This window comes from Procambarus clarkii, chromosome 91, assembly GCF_040958095.1.
Source record: "Procambarus clarkii isolate CNS0578487 chromosome 91, FALCON_Pclarkii_2.0, whole genome shotgun sequence".
In the NCBI taxonomy this organism is placed as follows: Eukaryota; Metazoa; Arthropoda; class Malacostraca; order Decapoda; family Cambaridae; genus Procambarus; species Procambarus clarkii.
Genome location: NC_091240.1, coordinates 11,842,058 through 11,867,510, shown reverse-complemented (window position 1 = coordinate 11,867,510; position 25,453 = coordinate 11,842,058). Strand labels below are relative to the sequence as shown.

General features: G+C 37.2%; 2 protein-coding genes across 3 annotated transcripts; one reads left to right on the top strand and one right to left on the bottom strand.

Annotated features, from left to right (window-relative positions):
* Positions 1-369: 369 nt before the first annotated feature.
* Positions 370-6,107, bottom strand: Pfdn5 (prefoldin 5). The gene is made up of 5 exons (XM_045768191.2): positions 5,939-6,107; positions 5,417-5,500; positions 4,362-4,487; positions 3,842-3,947; positions 370-1,460 (listed from the first exon to the last, which is right to left on the bottom strand). Exons 1-5 carry the CDS (start codon positions 6,026-6,028, stop codon positions 1,354-1,356), a joined length of 513 nt encoding a protein of 170 aa, XP_045624147.1. The 5' UTR covers positions 6,029-6,107; the 3' UTR covers positions 370-1,353.
* A 3,057-nt stretch (positions 6,108-9,164) lies between these two features.
* LOC123774065 (galactokinase) lies at positions 9,165-25,433 on the top strand. Of its 2 annotated transcripts, none has more exons than XM_045768192.2 (9): positions 9,165-9,323; positions 11,300-11,463; positions 13,536-13,725; positions 16,615-16,744; positions 18,405-18,530; positions 19,994-20,175; positions 22,371-22,521; positions 23,415-23,535; positions 24,636-25,433. In XM_045768192.2, exons 2-9 carry the CDS (start codon positions 11,302-11,304, stop codon positions 24,762-24,764), a joined length of 1,191 nt encoding a protein of 396 aa, XP_045624148.1. In that variant the 5' UTR covers positions 9,165-9,323; positions 11,300-11,301; the 3' UTR covers positions 24,765-25,433. The 2 variants fall into 2 exon arrangements, with proteins under 2 accessions (XP_045624148.1, XP_045624149.1); XM_045768193.2 differs by lacking the exon at positions 9,165-9,323 and adding an exon at positions 10,661-10,929.
* Positions 25,434-25,453: the final 20 nt, after the last annotated feature.

The following is a 25,453-nucleotide window of genomic DNA, read 5'->3' as shown; positions in this document are numbered from 1 at the left end:
GTTTTGTTCTAGATTGGAAGTTTTATTATACCAATAAAAACAAAGGAAAAAGCATATTACTAGCTTTCTAAGTGTAGTAGGCAATGTTTGTGGCAGAATAGATGCATGGAAGTCTATAATAAAATAATTTAACACAGAGAAACATTGTGGCAAAAGAGGGTACGTAGATCATGTACTAGTAATTGTACTGAAACAGCTTGTAGAGAAAGACTGCGTAATTTATGCAGACTGAGTCGCAATAATGTGGCTGAAGATATGACCAAACCACATCAGTAAATGGAGAAACGAAGTTTCAATCCATCCTAATTGGATGGGATTACTTATGAATATATAAGTATATGGATGAGGATACTTATAAACCTGTATGTCTTTCTTAATCTTTATTAAATGTAAGTCCAGCCTCCAAACAGTTTGAGCTCCCACACACTAGGCTGTTCATAGCAATAATGCCATAAAGCAAGTGTGTGTGTTAGGCTTGTGCCAAATGATTATACATACAGTATATATCTTGGAAGTAATCAGAACTTATCCCTAACAATTCCACATTCCAAAAAGTTCTACAATAAACACTTAAGTGTACATAAGAGGTTCTCAAATAATCTTAATTACAATTAAAATGTTTCCACAAATCACTTAAGAATGCCTAGAGCAACAAATGAGTTTCTAAACCTGCCAGAAGCAATCTGTCCAAAACAAGTTCAGGTGAAGCATGGATAGAAAGCTTTAAAAAATGCCGAGTCTGGTGTTATTGATGATTGTGACAAACGCTCTGGATATACACATCTCTGGTTGGATCTTTCCCAACACCGACATTAATCGGCATGCATCATAATACTCAACTGGTCATCATACTGTCACACTTCACCTTCAGCCTCTGTATACTACAGTTATCCAAATATATATACAGTACAGTATATATATTTATTGTTGCTATCCGTGCGTATTGTCACAAAAATGTAAATCTTTATTAAGGTAAAGGGTATTAAAATATAGAAAGCATTTCCAATTTTAATGAAAAGGCAAGAATATATAAGTTATGAATAAAATGCAATAAATTTTTTAGATAAAAAATGCCTTTTGTGGTATTAAGTTGCACATCCCTTTTAACAACAGCTAATATTTAAATACAGTAATAATAAAATTTGATGTTTTTAATATTGTATAACAAAAAAATTACCAGTCTAGAAAGGTTTTACATACTGTAATTAAACATTTCAAGTTGTGGCAAATAATTATTTATTAACACACTAGCTCAGCATTAGTATTTAAGATGTGCAAACGGAAAGAAATTCAGTATCGGAATCTTTATATTAAACGAGTCAACAGTTCTACAGTTCATTACACAGTATGCTATCACATTCCATCTGCTACCTTCGCCTTGGCTGCCTCTGCTTCTGCCTGTTGCTGCTGTATGACTGCTAACTGCTGATCAAGTTTTACCTCCATCATGTCCATTACGACTGAAAATATAAAGTCAACTAATTTGAAAGTCTGTGCAATTTAAACACTGCAATGAAACTACTGTATTTGACTTGCACTATACAGTGTTATTGGGAATAAACAAAACTTATTGCAAATAAATTAAACTACTGTATTTTAAGTCAGTAGTGTAACTCATTCCACAAGTAAAACTATATTCATTCACTTCTAAATATTTGAACAGCCCAGGTGAATGGAATATAGTTCAGTACTGTACTGTAATTTAAAAATGCAAGAACACAGTAGCTGTTACCGAGATAACTGAATTTTACATAAGGCATACTTTCAATCTGAAATTAAGTAAATGAACAATATTAATGTTATAGTGACAATCATAGTTTAACAACTACTGGGTTATCAAGATGATACTTTAGCAGCAATACCCGCAATACTACAAAACACTTACACCTTAACCTAATTTATGGTTTGAGTGCTTTAAGCGATTCTTAATTATCAGTGGCTTCATATGCCTCCTCCTCATAATCCAATTGTCAAAGTTAGGTGTTCATTTAGCAAACTGAAAAGGAGGAAAGACTTGGCATCTCGCTTTAGAGGAATGATACATGATCTTGTGGTTTCAGACTGAGGATGGCTTGCTCAAATCTATTGTGCATACTAAAATCAGGAAAAGGCAGAATAGGTATTTGACCTAGAATGTTTGAGTCACCACACAAGGGGGTAAAAAGGACACTGCTACTACACTGAGGTTGCATGCAAATATTTCCAGGACCTATTGCAGAGGCATGGAGTGGGGATGTGGCTACAGCAAGAATTATGATGATAGGCGGTCCTGACTATCAAAAGTAATCAACAACTAAGAGACTGACAATGATGATCATAAAGGGGGGCCCAAGTAAACATATCTACCCTAAGGATAAAATAACCTTCGGCTTCGAGGATCTGTTTAATGTCTTCATGGTAGTCTTAGGTTTCCTGTCCCCAGTCACTACATGGGAGTGAGCATTTAACTGGACACCTTTTGAGAACCAAATTGGGGGTCTCGCCAATGTGCGACAGACCAACTAGTTGGTTGGCCACTTCCTTAGAAATGGGCCTTGATGACATTTGCCAGTCTGGGTGGGATTAAGGTAATTTGTATTCACCATGTCACCAATGTGTTTATGGACTGTATAAATCATCAGGAGCAGGCAAGGTCAGTGACAAAAGTATTTAAGCCACAGCAGGGCTAAACGGATATAACAACAGTTGAAGTAAACACGTGTTAAATAACAAGGTTGGCTCCTTAGTCCCCCCCCCCCTCAGTAAGGAGAGGACAAATGTGGCAGTTTGACAACCAAAGATGGACTCATTCCAGGTGTCAAGGTTATCACCAACGGGGGACATTCCCTACCAAGAAAGTGGCTGGAAGATGGAGAGGAACAGCAGGGTGAATCACAGATGAAGTCAGGTTTAGGCCTAGCCTAATGCAGCCACAGCTACAAAATCAGATCTTCCATCATAGACCAACATAAGGGCCCGGCCCTTCCATCTCGTGAGCCCAAGTTAAAGAGCATTCATTTAACACATGCATTTAGTTTAATAAAATTTGGGTCCTGGAGCCAAGGGATACCACCTACTAGGGCAGCAGGAGAGGCAAAGTGCTGGCTGGTGCAGGAAAGGGTGATCATCCCAAGTGGTGCCCCCCCCCCCCATCATTTTTTAACAGAGGGGAGTCCTATCTCATTTAACATTCTTCTACCAGTATAAAGACTCCCATTTCTTCAAGTCGCAGCCTGAATATTTGTCTGAGAGTGCCCCTCCCCCCCCCAGTGAGGACCGGGGGAATCCAGTCCCCCCCCCCCAAACTTTCCTTCACTGGCAACCCCTCTGGTGTGTTATCTGATGAACTGACTGAGTACCCTACATGGCTTTTTTGCGTGTACAATACCCAGAAAGGGGCAAAAGTGAGGAGCTGGGGCAATCCCAACTAGTCTCAGGGCATCATAAGTCCCTTCACCGCAAGAAGGTGAAACCCTCGAAGAGAGAGTGGCGGCTGTCTTTGTTTCAGGCATTTCATGCAATATTTCAGTTTTTCTCCAGACTAGTTCATCACCTGAGCTCTGAGAGACCGACAGATAAACATTCGTTTCCATAACTTGTTCCCCCTTTTTCCATATAACTTCCCTTCAAGTATATTTAAAAGTGGTATCCTAAATATAATATTTTGTTGTCTATTTGTACATAAAACTGTGTTCTACCATCATTTGAGGAGCAAAAAATTTGTGAAAAATGCCAAAACTTTTGCAGAAATGCAAGTCTTGGTGAGCCATAAGAGGTCAGTCACGTTCTAATTACTTCTCCCAAGGAAAGGTGCACTGTGTACAGTATACACAAAGGCAAGACAGTAACAAGAATTACTTACCTTCTCTTAGTTTACTCTTCTCAGATGCTATTTTCTGGATTTTCTCCATTTGTTCAGTCACAAATTTAATCTTTCTGTTAAAGTAGTCCTTTGCACCATTTACATCCTAAAAAATATTAAGGGTAAATTAAGCTTTATATCCACTTTATTACTGTATAAACAGACATGGTAGTGTCGTGATGAAAAGGTCTTATTTTTTCATTCATCACATAATATTTGTCATCACCACTAGTCTCTCTTTCATCACCATTACTACAATTTATTATTCCTCATAACCCTGTGTTTCATCATCCTTACTAATTTTATCATTCATTACCATCTATGTTCGTTGTTATCCTCACTACCCCATTCCTAATCATTATTGCTCATTCTTCACCACTACCACCATATTTCTCATTACAGTATTATTACAACCCTATTTTCTCACTATCTGTATCATTTCTCATTGCTGCAGAATTTCTTATTTGGCAACATTACTACAATAACTTTGACAATTAAGAGTAACCAATGTAAAACTCACCCGTTCTACATAATAGCCCGTGCCTACGTCAATCAGCAACTTGTCGGCATCGCCTATTGTACCGGGAACATACATGCAGCTTGTGAGAGGCACCAGCATCTCCTTCCCTCTAGTTTCTGGTGTTAACTGTGAAAAATAGATGTAATTAATTTAAACAAGATAAGTTACATTGCTCTGTACATACTAAACTAGGTTTAAAGTCTGCCTGGTCATGTTTTATGCACTTGAGGTACAAAACTGTCATGTAGATACAGACATCTCTCTTTTGATGTATTCCAGATGCTGACAGACCTGATAGTTTGCAGTGGTTGAGTTCCTGGGTAACCCATGCAAAGTCAAACCCAAGCAAATGAAACTTTAAAACACAAAATTACTAAATGTGCATACATAATGAAACCTAAAAAGACCTAAATTTTCTTAAATATAATGCACTATATTTCCAAAATAATAAACTTATCTGCATAAACTCTAATACTGCACATAGATCTTTCCACAGTTTTAATATTTTGTTTACAAACCAACTTAATCAGCCTGTCCTAAGATTTTCCAACGTCAAGAAAATGGTCAAATTAAAGTGTCCTTTCCTAACCTATCAGAGGACCCAAGACAGAAAATGGGACAGTACGTCACTTTCGCGAGCCATTTCCATTTTCTAGTATGACAAATTTTAGCCTTATGTGAACTACTTTATTTTTACAGTTTTAACACAATTTTGTAATAGATATACAGTATTTGTAAAAAGTATTTCCTATATTTCATTGTAAACATTAGTAATTACAGCACAGTACTTAGAGGAAAAATTAAATATTGGAGCATCCCCAAAGACAATCAAAAGATTAAAAATGATTACTGATTTTAGAATTTTGGATGCAACATCATATGTGATACATTTAGGATGCAACATCATATTAGTATAATGTATTATATTTGCACAGCATGTGGGTATGGCTTAAGAAACTAGAGCTTGGCCATTATTTAACTTCCTGATAACGAGTCTCTCGCAATGCTATTGTCTTTTGGAATGTGTTGTTCTTATTCATTAGGATATACAGTACCTTCTCAACACATTCTCCAGATTCATTAAACTTCAACTGAGCAATTTTTAACTGCTGCAATGATTCGCTGAAAAACTGTATCTCCTGTAAAGAAATAAATCAGATTTACTCATAGAAACAACACACTTTAGAGAATAATATAACATGAAATATATTATAACTGTATATTATTGCAATATATATCACCATTCATGACATTTTCTTAAATTAACAGCAACTTTATTAAATAGAGAAATACAAAATCAAATGTAGCAATACAAAATATAACATCTTACAAAAATCCTCATGATTTCACCAACATTTTCGACCTGCCTCGGGCCTGCCTCGGACCTGCCTGGGACCTGCCTGGGACCTGCCTGGGACCTGCCTGGGACCTACCTCGAACCTGGATATGGCAGAGAGGCTTCACCGCCGCCACAGTACCGAGGCGGCGTGTGGCTCCCCACCTCTCTCAATACCGAACCATTCCTTGTATTAACTAACTACTAAAATTATTCCTGAGTTAGACAGTTCACAACATACCTGATCGAGCTGGTTTTTTAACGTCGTCAACTGCTCCAAATTAAGCTTGGAGATGTCAATAACTTGAGGTCCACCTTTGCTGGAGGCCATGATGAATACTTGTTTACAGGGGAGACTTGACTCACCACATCTGTGTGGTCCTACCCGTCCCTCGCCCCCACACACTCACCTCTCAACTACAATATTATAACACTTATTATGCCATAATTAATACGATAAGAAACATTTATTATGAGTTAGTTTATATAAAAAATGTTGATGAATCCAGAGAATTCAACTTTTTACATAAAATTAATTTAGGATATTTAGTAGTCTAATCTTTAGGTATTTTTATTTTTGAATATAAGACATTTATATCCCGTATTTAAAAGATGAATCATTTTGCATATATGGTCATTGGGTGTTGGACTGAGACCTTCAAAGAAAACGAACTCAACGATGGGTTAACTTTCATGTTTAAACAGTTGCAGGTTGCACTGCCATCAGTTAACTAGGGCCGGGTTAATACTAGGCAAAACGTTTATATTATCGTTTTAATTTTTTAACCTGATGTAATTAGCTCTAGACAAAATGATTATCTAGCTAGCTATCTTTAAGAATTTTCCCTTTAATCATCAAGAACAAACAACTCTGACAAGTTGCCGGCTTCCCGTCCCCGTCGAGGCACCTGTATAGAGACGGTGGCTCTCAGGTCGACGTGCTGTCTACAAACGATAACAGCATCACCAGCGCCCCTGAAATAGCTATAACCACCAATCAACGACACCTGAGCCTACCTAAGGCTGCGAGGCGAAAGACCAAACGCCCACTACGGAGGTTACGGACTCCTCAGACGAGAAGATCATAGTAGGAGCTCCACCGCCGCACCACAAATACGACACCTACACGGTTCAAGACTTCCTCATGGAGGCCACCTCACCAAACTCCAACGACAGCACGACTCAGCCAAAGTCGCAAGCAAAGAAAAAACGGAAAACCTAGTGGTCTACACTAACCCCACCAGCTCCATAACTGGTATAGCCAGCCCTCCAGGCTGAAAACCATCATGAAGACCCCATCCATCGCCAGATGTCTTGTATCAGCCACTGATACAGATAATGGCTCCAAAGACCCTCCACATACGGGCTCACCATACCACGTGCTACTGGAACTTATTGTTCTGAGTAGTTGAATCTAAAACAACAACAATCTCAGGTAAATCAGTCAGGTGAAGCCTGCCCGTTATCTTGCTCTGTCACTCTGTAAAATATACAGCCTCCTAACCTAATCTCTAACAAATGTACAAACCCAAGTAACCCATTTAACCTATCGATTCCGTTACTTAGAAAACGTAGATATTTGCAGCCGGCGACGATAGGTAACGTAACATTCTTTCCAGTTGATTGACAGTTGAGAGGTGGGACCTAAGAGTCAAAGCTCAACACTCGCCAGCACAACTAGGTGAGTACAACTAGGTAACGTACATTAGGTAGGTGGCTGAAGGTGTCGTACGTTAGGGGAAAGTATCATACATTTGGTAGGTGATTAAAGGCATCGTAAGTTAGGCAGAAGTATCATACATTTAGTAGGTGACTGAAGGTATCGTACGCTAGGCAGAAGTCTCATACATTTAGTTGGTGACTGAAGGCATCGTACGTTAGGCAGAAGTATCATACATTTAGTTGGTGACTGAAGGTGTCGTACGTTAGGCAGAAGTATCATTCATTTGGTAGGTGACTGATGGTATCATACGTTAGGCAGACGTATAATACATTTGGTAGATAACTGAAGGTATCGTACGTTATGCAGACGTATCATACATTTAGTAGGTGACTGAAGGTATCGCACGCTAGGCAGACGTATCATACATTAGGTTGGTGACTGAAATTATCGTACGTTAGGCATAAGTCTCATACATTTAGTTGGTGACTGAAGGTATCGTACGTTAGGCAGAAGTCTCATACATTTAGTTGGTGACTGAAGGTATCGTACGTTAGGCAGACCTATCATACATTAGGCTGGTGACTGAAGGTATCGTACGCTAGGCAGATGCATCATTCATTTGGTAGATGACTGAAGGTATCGTACGTTAGGCAGACGTATCATACATTAGGCAGGTGACTGAAGGTGTCGTACGTTAGGCAGACGTATCATACATTAGGCAGGTGACTGAAGGTGTCGTACGTTAGGCAGACGCATCATACATTAGGCTGGTGACTGAAGGTGTCGTACGTTAGGCAGACGTATCATACATTAGGCAGGTGACTGAAGGTGTCGTACGTTAGGCAGACGTATCATACATTAGGCAGGTGACTGAAGGTGTCGTACGTTAGGCAGACGTATCATACATTTGGTAGATGACTGAAGGTGTCGTACGTTAGGCAGATGTATCATACATTAGGCAGGTGACTGAAGGTGTCGTACGTTAGGCAGACGTACAATACATTAGGCAGGTGACTGAAGGTGTCGTACGTTAGGCAGACGTATCATACATTAGGCAGGTGACTGAAGGTGTCGTACGTTAGGCAGACGTATCATACATTAGGCTGGTGACAGAAGGTGTCGTACGTTAGGCAGCCGTATCATACATTAGGCTGGTGACTAAAGGTGTCGCACGTTAGGCAGACGTATCATACATTAGGCAGGTGACTGAAGGTGTCGTACGTTAGGCAGGTGACTGAAGGTGTCGTACGTTAGGCAGAAATATCATACATTAGGCAGGTGACTGAAGGCGTCGTACGTTAGGCAGACCTATCATACATTAGGCAGGTGACTGAAGGTGTCGTACGTTAGGCAGACGTATCATACAAAAAATGAGAAATTAGGCAGGTGACTGAAGGTGACTGAAGACGTTAGGCAGACGTATCATACAAAAAATGAGAAATTAGGCAGGTGACTGAAGGTGTCGTAAGTTAGGCAGACCTATCATACATTAGGCAGGTGACTGAAGGTGTCGTACGTTAGGCAGACCTATCATACATTCGGCAGGTGACTGAAGGTGTCGTACGTTAGGCAGACCTATCATACATTAGGCAGGTGACTGAAGGTGTCGTACGTTAGGCAGACGTATCATACATTAGGCAGGTGACTGAAGGTGTCGTACGTTAGGCAGACGTATCATACATTAGGCAGGTGACTGAAGGTGTCGTACGTTAGGCAGACGTATCATACATTAGGCAGGTGACTGAAGGTGTCGTACGTTAGGCAGACGTATCATACATTAGGCTGGTGACAGAAGGTGTCGTACATTAGGGAGGTGACTGAAGGTGTCGTACGTTAGGCAGACGTATCATACATTAGGCAGGTGACTGAAGGTGTCGTACGTTAGGCAGGTGTTGATAAGGAGTGAGATGAGGGGAGGCAGTGTCAGCGTGGCACCTCACCCGTGTGACGCCCGTGGCCGCAGGTGGGTGTTGGTGCGGGTTACAAAGGTCCGCATCACTGGTGGTGTCTTGTATGGTGTTGTTTTAGACTTTAGCAACTCTGAAGAACAAGTTGCAAGTAGCACGGGTTATGGTGAGCCCGTAGTGGACTTACCTGGCCCAGGAACGGGGCTGTAATGGTGCCATGTATGATGACATTTATGTTATATAGTCATGTACAGTATCTAATAGACAGAATCCCACTGCTTGGCCTAGTTAACAACGCCTGATTTGCTTAATAGTTTAGTTTAGTTCATTTATTATGCACCCCATACCCATCTTGTGGGGGGTAGTGGAAAGGGTTACAGAGGCACATAATGGGCTCAGGGACTGAACCCCACAATTCATTTAGCTAAGCAAGTTAGTCTTGATGAGCTAGTTACAAAAATCAGTATAAGTCGTCACATCAACAATGGGTTTGAGATCGACCATAAGTACAGTTTCTAAAATAAGCAACTGACATATGTGGAGAGCTAGTGTCACAATTGATATGTTTGTCCTGCACACCGCCCCCCATCCAGTGGGCAGCGGTGGATAGGTTACAATCAGTCTACCTGTCTCCGTGGAGCAGTGGTAAGACACTCGCCTGGCGTTCTGCGAGCGCTTTGTCATGGGTTCGTATCCTGGCCGGGGAAGATTTACTGGGCGCAAATCCTTAACTGTAGCCTCTGTTTAACTCAACAGTAAAATGTGTACTTGGTTGTAAAAACGATTCTTCGCGGCGGGGATCGTATTCCAGGGACCTGCCCGGAACGCTACGCGTACTAGTGGCTGTATAAGAATGTAACAACTCTTGTATATATCTCAAAAAAAAATCACTCTTAGTTACTACCTACAGTTAGCAAACTGGGGATATTTGGCTAAAATTTCTGGTAGCAGATCATTTTGAATGAAATATTGACACAGCGTTGGTACATAGGCAGAGGAATTTTCGATATTTTTAAATATTTCATTCCAAATTGATTCGCTCCTATGTTAAATTATAAATATGAATTAGTCCTTCATAATATAGGAATTAGTGTGCTTGTTGTGGTGTTGTATCCTGGGGGAGGGTCAGTTGTTCCACCTTGTGGGGGGGGGGCTCGATAGAAGCCTAACATGTATATATACACAGGCTGCCTGTCCCCAATAAAGTGAAAATATATAATATATATATATATATATATATATATATATATATATATATATATATATATATATATATATATATATATATATATATATATATATATATATATAATGTATATTATTTATTTTCTTCCACACTGCAGAACAGTGAACTCTTAGATCTGAATTATTTATGTTCTACTTCTCAACCCAGTATAAATCTCTAATGGTACAAAGCTCTGCTTGGTGTAGTGGGATAAAAATTTATTGCAGTCTTGTGAAAAGCTCTATATGAACTGTATAAATGTTCAGGAGACTGAGAAATGCTCTTTAGTAACTGCATACTGCAGAAGCCATAAATGCCATAACATGGATGAGTTTCAAAATCCAGCTCAATAAAATCTTCAGGACTTTTAACTAGTCACCAACTTCCTGTCCTCATTGAGGCCACTTGAGAGATAGTGGCCCCTCAGGTAAATTCAGGTAAATCTCTGCTGTATAATTTTTGTATATGTTTTAATGCCAAAAGCTGTGATAACTTTGTAATTTTTCCTTACACATCTAGTATAATTGCACACATTAGCATATCCAAATATAATTTATTCTAGTCTTTACCTTACCAGATATAACCTTACCTACCCCATCCAGAAATGCATGATAAACAGGAATGGAATGGATGCATTGGCCAAGAAACAACACATTCAGATAGCATTCTCTCTTCATCTTACTCTTCGATTCAAAACTGTGGATGTGTTTCTTCACACAAGATGTTGGTGCACATATATCCAGTCATTATTGACACATTATCTCCTGCTATAATTTACTGTAGTTAATAAACACATGCATATTTCAGAAATGTCTTCCAAGATTCCTGAAGTGTCTTCATTGGTGTCTGAGGCCCAATCAGTTTTCACTGCAACATATGGAGGCTCTGCAGATGTAGCAGTTTCAGCGCCAGGCAGAGTCAATATCATTGGAGAGCACACTGATTATAATGATGGCTTTGTTTTTCCCATGGTGAGTGCAGTATATATCATTTGGTGGTGCATAATTTTTCTTGAACAAGTTACCTCTTTTAATACACACCATTTCCAGTTTGCAAGTCTTTTCTGGACTCACTATAAATGATTTGTTAGTCAAGGTTATGTTTTGTTAAGGAAACTCTGCATTAAGTTAGGCTCAGTTAAGGAATGTTAGGTTAATGTGGTTCTGTTTAATTAGGGAAAATTAGAAAGTGGCCAGCTTGACCACAAACTATGAATCAAATAATATTCTATAATACAGTACATAACATTTCTGATTGCATTGGTTCAAAATTAAAAAGAATACTGCATAAGAGTACTGCAGAAGCAGTATATAGCTTCTGCATTATATAGTTGGAAATAAATTTCTGTAACATTCCAGGTTCAATGACATGGGTGACATCTGCAAGTTTGCAAAAATGAATCATATTGTGAATATTTTTACACCAACATTATTAAAACATTATTTTCAGGTATTCTTCATCACTACTGTATTTTACAGACTTTATTTCTAAATTTCAAATGAACAAATTTGTGAACATTAATTTGTTTACATGATTGCAAGTTACATGAATCTCTGTATACTATGTATACAAATTGACATACAGTACAGCAAAATTTTAGTTAAAGAGATTCACTTAGAGCAGGAAACTCATGCAAGATAATTAAGAGTAAAATTAATTAAGCAATTGTTACACTTATTATATCAGGGGTAGTACTGATACTGTCTCCTCTGATGTAATAAATGGAAGGAACATAGTATTCCATATAGGCTTTCTGTACATCAATTAGGGCAAATAATAATGACTCAAAATAGATAACCATGGGACTAAAAATACTTCTCCATACTTCTTTTTATCTGATAAGTTTATCTAGAGCAACAAATGGTCAAACTAGACTAAGATGTTATGACAAGACAAAAAGTAATACAAACCAAAAATAATTATGATGTTGGGATAGCAGAGAAGGCAAAGAACAGATACTAAATGGTAGTGTCAGATATACTGTATCAGACAAAGATTAGGGAGACAATGGGTGCATTGAAAATGAGAAGCAAAGTAGTTGATAATGGGCATGGAGAGAGGTGGCAGGCTTGCTCAAACTTTAGGTGACCTTGATTACTATCTAGTGGTGGCCAGGCACATTTTAGTCAGGAAATGTACTCATCAGGAACACTTATTTGCTCTGCTTTACTAAGAGTACCTAATTTCCTTCAAACAGTTACATCACTTGTTGCCCCTCTGCTTTTTGTTTAGTTTTCCCAGTTCTATGATGGATCTCTGAGCCGCAGCTCTCCTGGTCTCGTAGAGTGAACCAGATGCGTTATTGATAGCGATCATATCTATTTGATTAGATAATAAATAGTTGAGCATTTCATCTCAGAAATAATGTGTATAAGCTGCTGTCAGTATTTCTGACTTTAGTAGGACACATTGGATCATATGAATTTGTTCAACTTACCATTGAAAGATACATTTGATAAAAATTATTGTCCTATAGTATCCACATAACTTAATGATAGTCACAATTAAAAAGACTTCACACTTTATTCTTATAACATCAGTGTGGCAAATGTATGAGAACGTAAGACATAAGAAAATACTGGCATTGAATGTAATGAAACCCCAATTTCTGGATGAGTTCCAGTAGCTCCCTGATTCAAGAAGCCACAAGGGCCTACCCCCCCCCCCCCCCCCCCCCCGAAAAGGAAATTTACATAAGGCCTATTGGCCTATGCAAGGTAGTTCCTTCAGTATTTTGGTTGGCTGCTCCAACACAACCAAACTCATTCACATATGAATGTCTAACCTTCACTTCAAACACTCCAGCACTCATGCATGTATTATCTTATCAAGTACAGTAATTTGTATCCTTCATATGTTATTATTAGTTGTATAATATAAAGACTTTATGACTATATATGTTGGAAACATTCAAATATTGTATTGTACTCTGAAATACAAAATAGTGTAACAATTCTACATGAAATTTAGGTATGCAGTACAGTATATGTTAACCTTTTAATATGCAGTACTGTATTACATTAATTAAGGGTTTATTTTGCAGGCTCTTCCACTAGTAACTGTTATTATTGGGAGGAAGACAGAGTCAGGGATGTGTCGAGTGCACACACTTTCGGAATTTGCTGATAAACCTCTACAAGTGGAATTTGAAGCCCCTTCTCAATCAGCTCCTCTCAAACCTGGTGTACCAAATTGGGCCAATTACATTAAAGGAGTTGTTGCCAATTTTCCTGGTATGAAATTTTTTGTATGAATTTCTTCAATAGGATAAACTTGAAAGGTACAGTAAGTAGATCAACCCATTTTTATTAATATCTACATTACAATACAGGATAAGTTAGTCAGAATTACAGTATGTACTGTACTTTATATGGTAAACATAGTGAGAAAATTAATTTCTTCTTAGATCATAATTACAGTATTAATGACAAACTTTATTACTAATATATCCCATTTTTTGAAGATCACTTTTACAATACTGTAAGGAATTTCTATTAACAAAACATTGTTACCAGTGCTGTATATAAAAAGCAAAGTACCTGTAATTACTGTAGCCAATACAATACCATATAGTATCTTAAGGTTATCTTGAGATGATTTTGTGGCTTAGCTTCCCCGCGGCCCAGTCCTCGACCAGGCCTCCTTTTTGTTACACACCCCCAGGAAGCAGCCCGTAGCAGCTGTCTAACTCCCAGGTACCTATTTACTGCTAGGTAACAGAGGCACCAGGATGAAAGAAACATTTTGCCCATTTGTCTCCACCTCCACTGGGGATTGAACCCGGAACCTCAGGACTACGAATCCGAAGCGCTGTCCACCCAGCTGTCAGGTGCCCCAGGCATCGGTATTCTTCAAATCTTGCAAGCAAAATTAGTGAAACTATCCTTCTTGCCTTTTGAGGATTCTGTACTAGGAGAGCAGTGTACTGGTATTAGGAGACCACATGTCATTGTTGTAATTACAGACAAAACTACAGAAAGTTTGGAGCAAGAATAAAGTTTACTGTAATGTATGTGAAAAACTTCTGATGAGAAAATTCTGCTGCATCCCAAAGTAAGATCGCACTGTGTCCCTTAACAGAATAGTATCTAGTTAGGCAGGGCAACATAATGTCACCAGCATCAAATGCATTTTTTACATGTCCATGGCAGGGTCATTAATACAGCCATGAATGACCAAGATAAAATTCTATTGACTTGAAACCCTTGATCACAAGTTCAGGCAGCCTTCAATTTTTGGAGGGATTATATTTCTTTTAGACTTGTGTAACTCAAAACTATACATTATTCTGAAATGAATATAGGAAAAGTCTGGTTATGTTCCAGATAAATCCAAGTGTTCACTTTTCCAGTCTATCCTCGAACATTTTTCTGGGAGAGCCCCCCAAAAACTGTATTGAATCAGGAGTGCCTACCAGAATGTGGCTCCCTCAATAGAGGTATAGGGTAGGGGAAATACTAGACAACTTCATTACCAAAGAATATAAATTTCCAGAAAGGTAGGGCACACTAAAACAAGCAACTGCTTGAACAATATTTGCAACCCTGATTTAAATTATGTTTGCACTCACTGTCTTAAGTTTAACTCTACTTAACCCTCATGAGCAGATGGCAGCCACTGTGACCCGAGGGTCCTGGGTAGCTACCCCAGTCATTCAAGTGCATGGTGCACTTCAGTGCACTCTACCTACTTCCTCTTGGCTCTTCAAGCATCACCGTTTAGCTAACTGTCTGCCATTTCTTGAACTCTGTCTTATGTGGAGACTTGTGCTTGTTTGTTCCCGACCTGCTTCACATGCATGTTATTCTAGTGATCTAATTGTGTGTGCCTTGACTACTTGTTTATCTTGACTGCATATGGCTGAGCTGTCTTCTCTGGTTAGCTCTTCCAGGGTAGTGCATGTGTTCTGGCTCCTCTGGGAGGTTTGGTGGTTGGAGTACATTACCATAACATTACATTACCTATCCTGACCCTAAAATTACTGTTCAAGTGCTTGTATTGCATGTACACTATTTAAGATATAATTTTTGTAGTACCAGACGATACTTATGTCTGTCCCAAATTTTTTCGCAACACACAGTGGTATAGCCATTTTCACAAAGTTAAATCACTCGATGTTTATCCTTAATTGATAGCGTAACTTGCTTCCTCTTAACACCACCACTTTTATTGCTGCTGCCAAACATGTTCTTGGCAAAAAATGATCAATGTTTGTATTAAAGAAACAGTGTTAGAAAGGAAAATAGTTCAGTTATGGACTGCCACTTTGTAGTATCACAAGAGAGGAGAAACACATGGGGTGAGTAAGTTCATGGGGGTCAGGACAGGTCCACTTGAAGAATAAATCTTATTTTAACAGAGAAATACACTACACTACACAGCCTTTACATGTAGTTTAGGCAATCACTGTTTATTTTTTTAATATTATTTATTTGTTTTCTTTATTTTATGTTATTAATGCATAATTTAAAAAAATTTGTGTTATAAAAAAACAGTTTTGCTGGTTTTGCCCCAGCAAAACCCAGCAATTCAGATTTCTGTCTGAATTAAGTAAACATGAGCTTGGACTTGACAGACCAAATTACACAGATTTGAACTACTAAGGTTTGAATTAGATAACTCTTACTGCATCTCATTTAAATATGTTTTGACTATACGTAATACATAGATAATGTTTAGTGTTTGTTTTATTCTGTGTAATGCCAACGTTTGTGAGGTTTTCGCTTCCCCTTTTTTGTTGTAGTCTAACTGATCTTCGAAGTTGTTTTGGGCTGGACTCTTGTAACAAGCATTTTTGTGGCTCAGAGCCACTACCTTCACTACTTTTGTTTACAAAATATTTGTAGATGTTTTAATAAAACCATGACATTATCTTTAATAATGTTTTTATTTTTTCATATTTCATGTCTTGCTTGTCTTATCACCCTAAACCAACAGAAAAGAAAAAAGTATGCATCAGATATTTATTAAAAAAGAAAAATACATATCTGATGCAAGCTTTACCTGAATATAAGACTTATCAAGGCTTCAGCTATCAGTCAAGATTTTTCAGTTAGACTGTATTAAGGAATACAGTACGTTGTTTGCCCTCACCCCTTCTATGATGCTAATCCTTGCTGCAGGAGTTGTTAGTGGCTTTGATGCAGTAGTGACTACATCAGTCCCACTTGGAGGTGGACTCTCCAGTAGTGCTTCACTTGAAGTAGCAACTTACACTTTCCTTGAGGCCATCACTGGAACCAAAGCCCCAAGGTATGTATTGTGTTATGGTTTGAAGTAATTTATTTTGTATTGGCATATAACAAGTTAATTAGTTTTGCATCCCTGGTAGAATACCCTATTGTTTACATAAGGTGATTACAATTTGGTTAGTATCTTTGCAATATCTGACAAACACCTTTATGCACCAGCTTGAAACTTTCATCATTTATATATGTTAGTACCTGTACTGTAGTTATTTTGTTATGTAGCCACCAAGTGGCAGATTTTAAAACTATTTAACATGATATTGGGTAGGAGGGGAAAACTCTTTAATGTTAACTTGAAAATTAATAAGCATAGCTGCAACAGACTATCTACACACACACACACATGCCCTGATGCTAGGAAATGTTCACATCAGTCTCTTCACAATCAATCCATAGAGAGAGATTTGCTCCAGAGTTAATAAATTTAAATTTACAATTCTTTCAAAAGTTACAAGAATTAAATTCATAATGGTCCTTGAGTTTCAAAACACAAGTTTTGAAATACTGTACTGTAATAGTGTAAGGTAGATTCTGAGATATTGGCCATATCTTGGAATCTGCCTTACACTATTACAGTACTGTACTTCAGAGCTTGTGTAGCTTCTACTTAGTGTTGTATAATTAACAACATTAATTTTCAGCCATCAGATCTATCCACTTTGACTAGTCGAAATAACGATGTTTTTGCATCTTGCATGTTAGCGTCTAATTCCTGATGGTCAAAATGGTTGGGCGCCATTCTTTCATTGTCTTAATATCCCAGCTCCCATCCTGTCCTTTTATCCTTTCCCAATGTTTCGTAGTCATACCAACTTAACACTTTCCCCATGATAATTACCATGCCATTTTAAGCCTCTTGGGCAAAAGGGGGGTAACAATGGTAAAATCTGATACAAAAACCACTACCACCATACCCATATATCACCATCACATACCACCACTATGTAAAGACTGACAGACTTCTTTTCCCCAACAATGGGAAACCATACCACCACATTACACAACATTAGCTCTATGGTTTTATCCAACATTATATTTGTTAATCAACTATGTATATACTTTCCTGAATAAAATTTACTTTACTTTACTATAATTGATATGTTTGCCCTGCACACCGCCCCCCCATCCAGTGGGCAGTGGTGGATAGGTTACAATCACTTAGTGTCAAAAGTTACTATCTACAGTTAGCAAACTGGGGATATTTGGCTAAGATTACTGGTAGCAGATCATTTTGAATGAAGTATTTACACATCTCTGCTAAAGTTAGGGCAACAGAAATAAAGAGGGTACCTATTCTACTGACCTGTATATATGCACGACACAGCTGATCTGCCGGTCACCAAACAATAACAGTCAAGCGAGCATCCATCCGGTACGATAATAGCTCCACCCTGATACAATAGATACACTTACTACAAACCTATCTATGGGACCAGTAGAATCTTGCCTCAGAGAGCAACTAAGTGTCCTGCTCAGAAATAAGATTGAATTTACACAGAAAGCTTGATATTCAGTACTGTATATATTTGTTATCAATGTATTTGAAGAAACTTCTGTACTTATAGAATAAACATATAAAATAAATTTCTTCAATTTGGCCACTGATTTCAAATGTCTTACAAATAAACATTTTAAATATAGTATAATTGATTTTGTCATTTCAGCTTAAAGGAAAAGGCATTATCTTGTCAGAAAGCCGAGCATGATTTTGCAAACATGCCTTGTGGGATCATGGACCAGTTCATCTCTACTATGGCAAGAGAAGGATATGCTCTTCTTATTGACTGCAGGTATTCTTAATGATTATAAAAATGATTATAAAAATATTTACATTGGTACATAATTGTCTTGAGTTTGTGTGTTCCCAGAGTTTTTTATGCTGTAAATTTCTGTGGGATCTTCAGGCTTAGTTACTATATTGATTTTAAAATCTTGCAATTGTGCCAACTTTAAAAAAAGACGAATGTAAAAATTATTACGTCCTGCCTCTCTTGTAAAGTATTTAATGATTGAAATATATTTGTAATTTCCCCTTGGTTTCTGTTGTTAATATTTTGCTGACTATATATAAAAGTTCACCTAAGACAGGATTTTAAAAGTATTAAAATACAGTGGTACCTTCATTTATGAATTTAATCCATTCCCAGAGACAGGTTGTAACTCTAGACGAATTTTCCCATAAGAAATAATGTAAATTGAATTAATCCATTCCACACTCCCAAAAATATTAACTTCAAACTACTGTACATTCATACATAATACATGCATATATTTTATACTATACTATACTATAGTATGAACAAGTTATAGCTTACCTTTATTGATGACTCTTGTTGGTGTATGAAAGACGGTGAGGAGGGGGGAGGAGGAGAGGTGTTAGTGTTTGGAAGGGAAGTCCCCTTCCATTATAACATCAGGCAGTGATGATTTCTTTGTTACGGGCTCACCATAGCCTGTGCTACATGGACATTTCATTCTGAGTAGCTAAATCTAAAACAACAACAACGATTTCTTTGAGGTACTCTCCTATGTTTTGCAGGGATACCACTAGGACCTGGTTGTGGCTCACTGCTTGCTTGTCTTACTAAGAATCTGTCTAAAGACACTTGTTTTTCCCTACATTTTAACACTTGTCTGTAGTGAGACATCACATTGTCATTCAAAATTCAATGCAACGGCCTGCTACAGCTTTATCTGGGTGAGTTTTTTCAACAAAACTTTGCAGTTCTTCCCATGCTTCACACATTTTCTTAATGAGAAAGAGACATACTCTACTGCCTCTACTCTCAACTATTTTCGTAGGTTGAACCTTACCACTGACTTTCTTGGGACCTATAGCATGATATATAATAATTTTTGGTTTTTGAACAAAAGTAAAGCACAAAAACAATTAATTCTTTACAAAAAAAAAAAAAGAGCCAAAGTAGGACCAAAGAGCCAAAGCTCAACCCCCGTAAGCACAACTAGGCGAGTACAAAGAATTCAAGCGTGATCGTCACTTGGCGAGACAGTGGTAAACTGAAGTGCGCCACGCTCACGGTTAACCCATATGTGGATAAACAAAGTCGCAAGTCAGGGCAAGGGTCGTAAGTCGGGTCAAATTTGCAGACGAAATTGGGGTCGTAACTCGATAAATTCGTAAGTCGAGGTTCCACTGTACTGTACTAAAAATTGTTGGAGTCAATTTCCCAGTTGAACTTATTGCAGTCATTAATAAATTTCAATTATTATTCCAAAATTCCATTATTAACAGATCGCTAGAATCAACATTGGTGCCACTGAATGACCCCTCTGTCTCATTTGTCATCATCAACTCTAATGTGCGTCATACACTTTCCGGAACTGAATATCCTACTCGTCGCAAACAGTGTCATGAAGCTGCTAAAGCCATGAAAAAAGAGAGTCTACGGGATGCAACGCTGCAAGATTTAGAAAGTAAGAAAGCCCTGCTGTTTATCAAATAGTTGTAGTGTTAAAAATTTGTTATATACAAGTGAAATTAAGAAGATACATGAGATTTTTATAACAGTTCTGCAGTGTTAATTCAATAGTCATCCTGATATGGTGGATAGCTACAGTTTAATCAGTTTGTACACAGCTTAGCACTTCATCAATTCTCATAAAGCAATGATGCCCAACAGTGTTTTGGGCATCATTCACTAAAACAATAATTTTTCAGTTCCATAAACCTCATACACAAACTATAAAACTATGAATCTTGTGCAATTAAAATGATTGTATCAAAGCCCAAGCAAGTAGCTCTAAAGTCATGTTTGCTACATTCATGCAAATTTAATAAATTTCTGCAGATTGAAGGTTGAATATATCTGAATTAAAGTGTTCAATTTATATGTAGTATAAAAATAAATACAGTTTGCTTGTACATAATATAGACACTCAACATTTAATTGCTCATTAATGAATGTTTGTTTGTTTATTTCTTACATTTCAGTAGTACCGTAGTTATACTGTTCTCTGTATCAGTGTTATGGATCTGTGTATTTATTAACGTACAACCACATGACCATTGTAACTTAACCCAGTATCATGCCTAAATAATTGTCTGCCAGATTTATTTAAAGATTTTAAGTGTCTTGTAAAAACTGTCTACTGCATCACATAAACTGATTTGTCAATCATCTTGCTGTTTGAGGGGCTTTTGCTTGGTCATGACTCGCCACTTCCTTATTGACTAAAAAGTCCTTCTCTCGGAGAAATTCACATATTGTGTGTGTTAATGTGCCCCTTGATTATCCTTTGTGCTTTGCTTTATATAAGTCACTCCTGTCATATTACCTGCATGATTTGATTTCTTAATACAGTATATTTATTATTTATTTATTTACTTGTATACATTCTTGTAATACCACTAGGATGCATAGTGTTTCAGGCAGGTCCTTAATCTAACAGATATTTTTAAGCAGGTAATTTCCAGCAAAATTGACAAAAAAAAATTACAGATACATTGTAAGAAAATTTGACACAATACACAAAGATTAGATTAACACACAATAATGACAAAGATTAGAAACTTTGTAGGTACATTATGGTAAAATTTGAGGGGTTATCAACTGGTTCATTGTAGCACAATTTGGGGATCATTTCAAGGAATAATGCAGTAAAATATGCACTCAATATGACAACTATGATATACGGTGATAGCAATGATAACAAAGGTAAAGATTATATGGCTTAGGTACATATGTTGGGGGATTGGGTTGCACCAGATACAGTGTGGGTATAAGGCACTAGGTAGGAAACCATGAAGATGAAATTAGGTACTTTTTGGTTTTATTTTTGAATAAGACAAAAGTTGGACAGCTTTTCAATTCGTTAGGGAGTGAGTTCCATAAACAAAGTCCCTTTATTTGAATACAGTAGTGTGTTTACACAGATTAAGTTTGAATCTGGGGATATCAAAGAGATTTATTTCTGGTATGATGATTATGGGTTCTATTACTTGTGTCCACGAAGAGTTTCAGAGCATGGTTTGCATTTAAGAACAGGGTTTTGTAAATGTAAATGCACAAGATAATGTGTGAAGTGAGTTTATGTTTAGCATGTTTAGGGATTTAAACAAGGGGGGCTGATTGTTGTCAGAAAGCTGAGTTTGTTATTATTCTGATAGCTGATTTTTGCTGGGTGATGATTGAGGTGGTTTGCAGAAGTTGAACCCCCATGCACAGACACCATATGTAAGATAGGGATAGATTAGCACATAGTATAGTGAGAGGAGAGCAGAGTTTGGAACATAATATATGATTTTAGAGAGTATACCAACCGTTTTTGAGACTTTCTTGGTTATGTGTTGTATGTGGTGCTAAAGTTGAGTCTCTTGTCTAAGTATAGGCCACAGGGCAGCATCCTAGGACCTCTCTTATTTCTTATATACATCAACGCTCTGCCTAATGTCTCTAACATCCTTAAACCTATAGTGTTTGCTGACGATACTACCCTCATCTACTCAGATGAGGGTAGTATTGTCAGTATTTATGCCTGATTTGACTTCTATATAGACTGCTTGGTATGAACTGATGATAACCTCATAACTATTAAAAAATATGTATATATATTTTAATTTATTACAAATATTTAATTAAGAAATAGTTATTAAGTAAGATGCTTTTCAGCTCTCAAATCTTCTTTGAGTGAAGAAGTGTACAGAAGAGCCCGACATGCTATCTCGGAGATCCACCGGACGCAGCAAGCAGTGTCTGTACTCAAGAAAGCAGATTATTCACAGTTTGGAAAGTTAATGACTGAATCGCATAATTCACTCAGGTGAGAACATTTCTTAGCCATAAACCTTAGCTGGTTAATAGAAATTTGTGTAAGCAAGCAATAATGACTTTACCATGAAGTTTCACCATTTCTGTGAAAACTATACTGTATATTGATTTCTTTAACTTTCTCTTTGGGTTATTCAATTATAAAAACATCATCTTTACACTGTCTCACTTTCTTAAATCCTTCATTGCCACCTACAAAGTGCAGATGAGGAGTCACAATAATGTGGCTGAAATATGTTGACCAAACCACACACAAGAAAGTGAAACATTGTCGTCCCTTCACTTTCTAGTGTGTGGTTTGGTCAACACCTACAAAGTGTTAAGCAATTTTTTTTGCTTCTAGCATCATTTCACACACATTACCACATAAACACTTCTGTACTTAGAAAGGTTATTCTTACATGTTTCTTGTATTCAGTTATTTCCTCTTTCTTTATAAGATTGTCACTTGCTTAGCTAAATGAACTATGGGATTCAGTTCCCAAACCCATTATGTGCCTTTGTAACCCTTTCTACCCCTCCCAATGGGATGGGTATAGGTGCATAATAAATAAATTAATAATGAAATTTATACTGTATAAAGATATTTATATATACTGTACATTCCATCCAGATTGGAGTGTATAATGACTGTTATTCACTTTGTTGTACATTCACGATTCAAATATTTTCCAATACTTATTGTATAGTGTAATGCTTGAACATACAAAATGGAACCAGATATATATATTTTATCTTTATATAAATTATTTGTTGAATGAGACTGTAGGAAAAAATCCAACCAAAATTTCCATTAGAGCCTGGAAACATTTTGTAAGAGAACAGTACTGTACTCTCCTTTCTCTTAGTAAATCAAATTTTGCAATAATGTATAATGATTTACAGGGCTGACTATGATGTGTCATGCAGTGAGCTGGACCAGCTAGTGGAAGCTGCCTTGGAAGTTGAGGGTGTGTTTGGGTCAAGGATGACTGGTGGAGGATTTGGCGGCTGCACTGTTACATTGGTAGGTGGAGGATAAATGCAGCACATGCTGCCTCAGCTCTAAAAATGGCTCTCTCTATCTGGTTCATTTGTCATGTATAATTATCTAAGCTTAGTTATAAGATGAAAGCTAAGCTTATGGTATCTCGTATTCCCTATAATCTTGGTCATTTAATATTCTATCCATCAATCACTGCAAACGATAATATTGGTATGTTTTTGGTACCTTTGTTTCCTTGATTTTAACCTAAGGTTTGATTCTCGTGGTAGGACAGAAGCATTTTGGCATCATTTCCTTTCACCTGATGCTACTGGTTATTTAGTGGTAAATAGGTACCTGGGAGTTAGACAGCTGCTGTGGGTTCCATCCTGGGAAACGTCAGTAGTAAGCCTAAGGGGGACCTCCATAATTCTAACAGCTAGGCTGACTTATAGCTGGCATTGACTAGGAAAAACACAAGATGAACTATATTATTTTTCTTCTGTCTTCTAGTTTCAACATATGTACCCTCTCCTCACCCCCTCCCTGTTCAAATTCAAATTCAAAATTCAAATTCAAATGTTTATTCAGATAAAGTACATACATACAAGGGGTGATACAAATATTGATGAATTTATAGATAGAGCTAGTACATACAATGCCTAAAGCCACTATTACGCAAAGCGTTTCGGGCAGGAAAAACACTAAAGACTACCCTCTCCTCAGTTATTGTATTTTAGGTCTGGAAGCCATTTAGTAGCATGTCAGCACTTTTTTCTTATTTATCTATGTTTTTGGAGATATGGACACCATACAGCTCTTACAGTGTCAGAGTAGTTAACAGGTGAAATACATTAGGCAGTAATGTGGTGGAGGGTGACTCCATACACAGTTTCAAATGTAAATATGATAGAGTCCAGTAGGCTCAGGAATCTTTAAATCAGTTGATTAACAGTCGAGAGGCGGGATCAATGAGCCAGAGCTCAACCCCTGCAACCACAACTAGGTGAGTATAACCAGGTGAGTACATATTCAACTTAATCGCACGTGGGCTGCTCTTTGATCAGCCCAGTTGCAAATGAACAGCTTGGAAAATTCTTAGTATACACTCCACCAGTTCCTTATGCCATAAAATATTTCAGGTGAAGCAGGACTGTGTAGACCGCCTCATCTCTCACATATTGAAAAAGTACAAAGGTAAACCCACTTTCTATGTTTGTGTGCCCTCTGAAGGGTCTCAACAGTTATCTCTGAAAAGCTCAGGTTTGTAAGATATATATAAGTTTATATACTTGCAAGATAAGTGCCTATGACAGATAGTTTTATTTACTGGACCAAATAACTGCCATTCTTGCAGTTTGTATTTATGAATGCTTTATCATATACTGTACAGTATATATGATTTAAATTTTTTATATAATGTTTATTGAGCTGTGTATATCATGTAAGAAGTTCTGAACAATATTAACCATATTAATTTGCATATACAGTAGTGCTAATGCACATCTTTTGGAATATTGTATTTTGCACACTAATATAAATATATATATAATATATATATATATATATATTTATATATATATATATATATATATATATATATATATATATATATATATATATATATATATATATATATATATATATAATATAAATCTTTGATTGTAGATAACCTGATTAATCTTTGTATGTAGATAGGAGCTGCCTCGTATGGACCAATAGGCCTTCCGCAGTTACCTTTATTATTATGTTCTTATGTGCCTCACCCCCCATTTATCCCTTATGTATCTCCCATGTTTTTACCTTTATTGTCTTATCACCTGACCCAGTGCGGGTATAAATCAACCAGTTCTGAAAATTCTTTTTACTTGAGAATGAACCATGGAGGTTCGAAACGTTGTGCAAATTGTATAAATAAGTGTAATACATTCTATAGTAATTCACTTCTTTTCTTCACCTT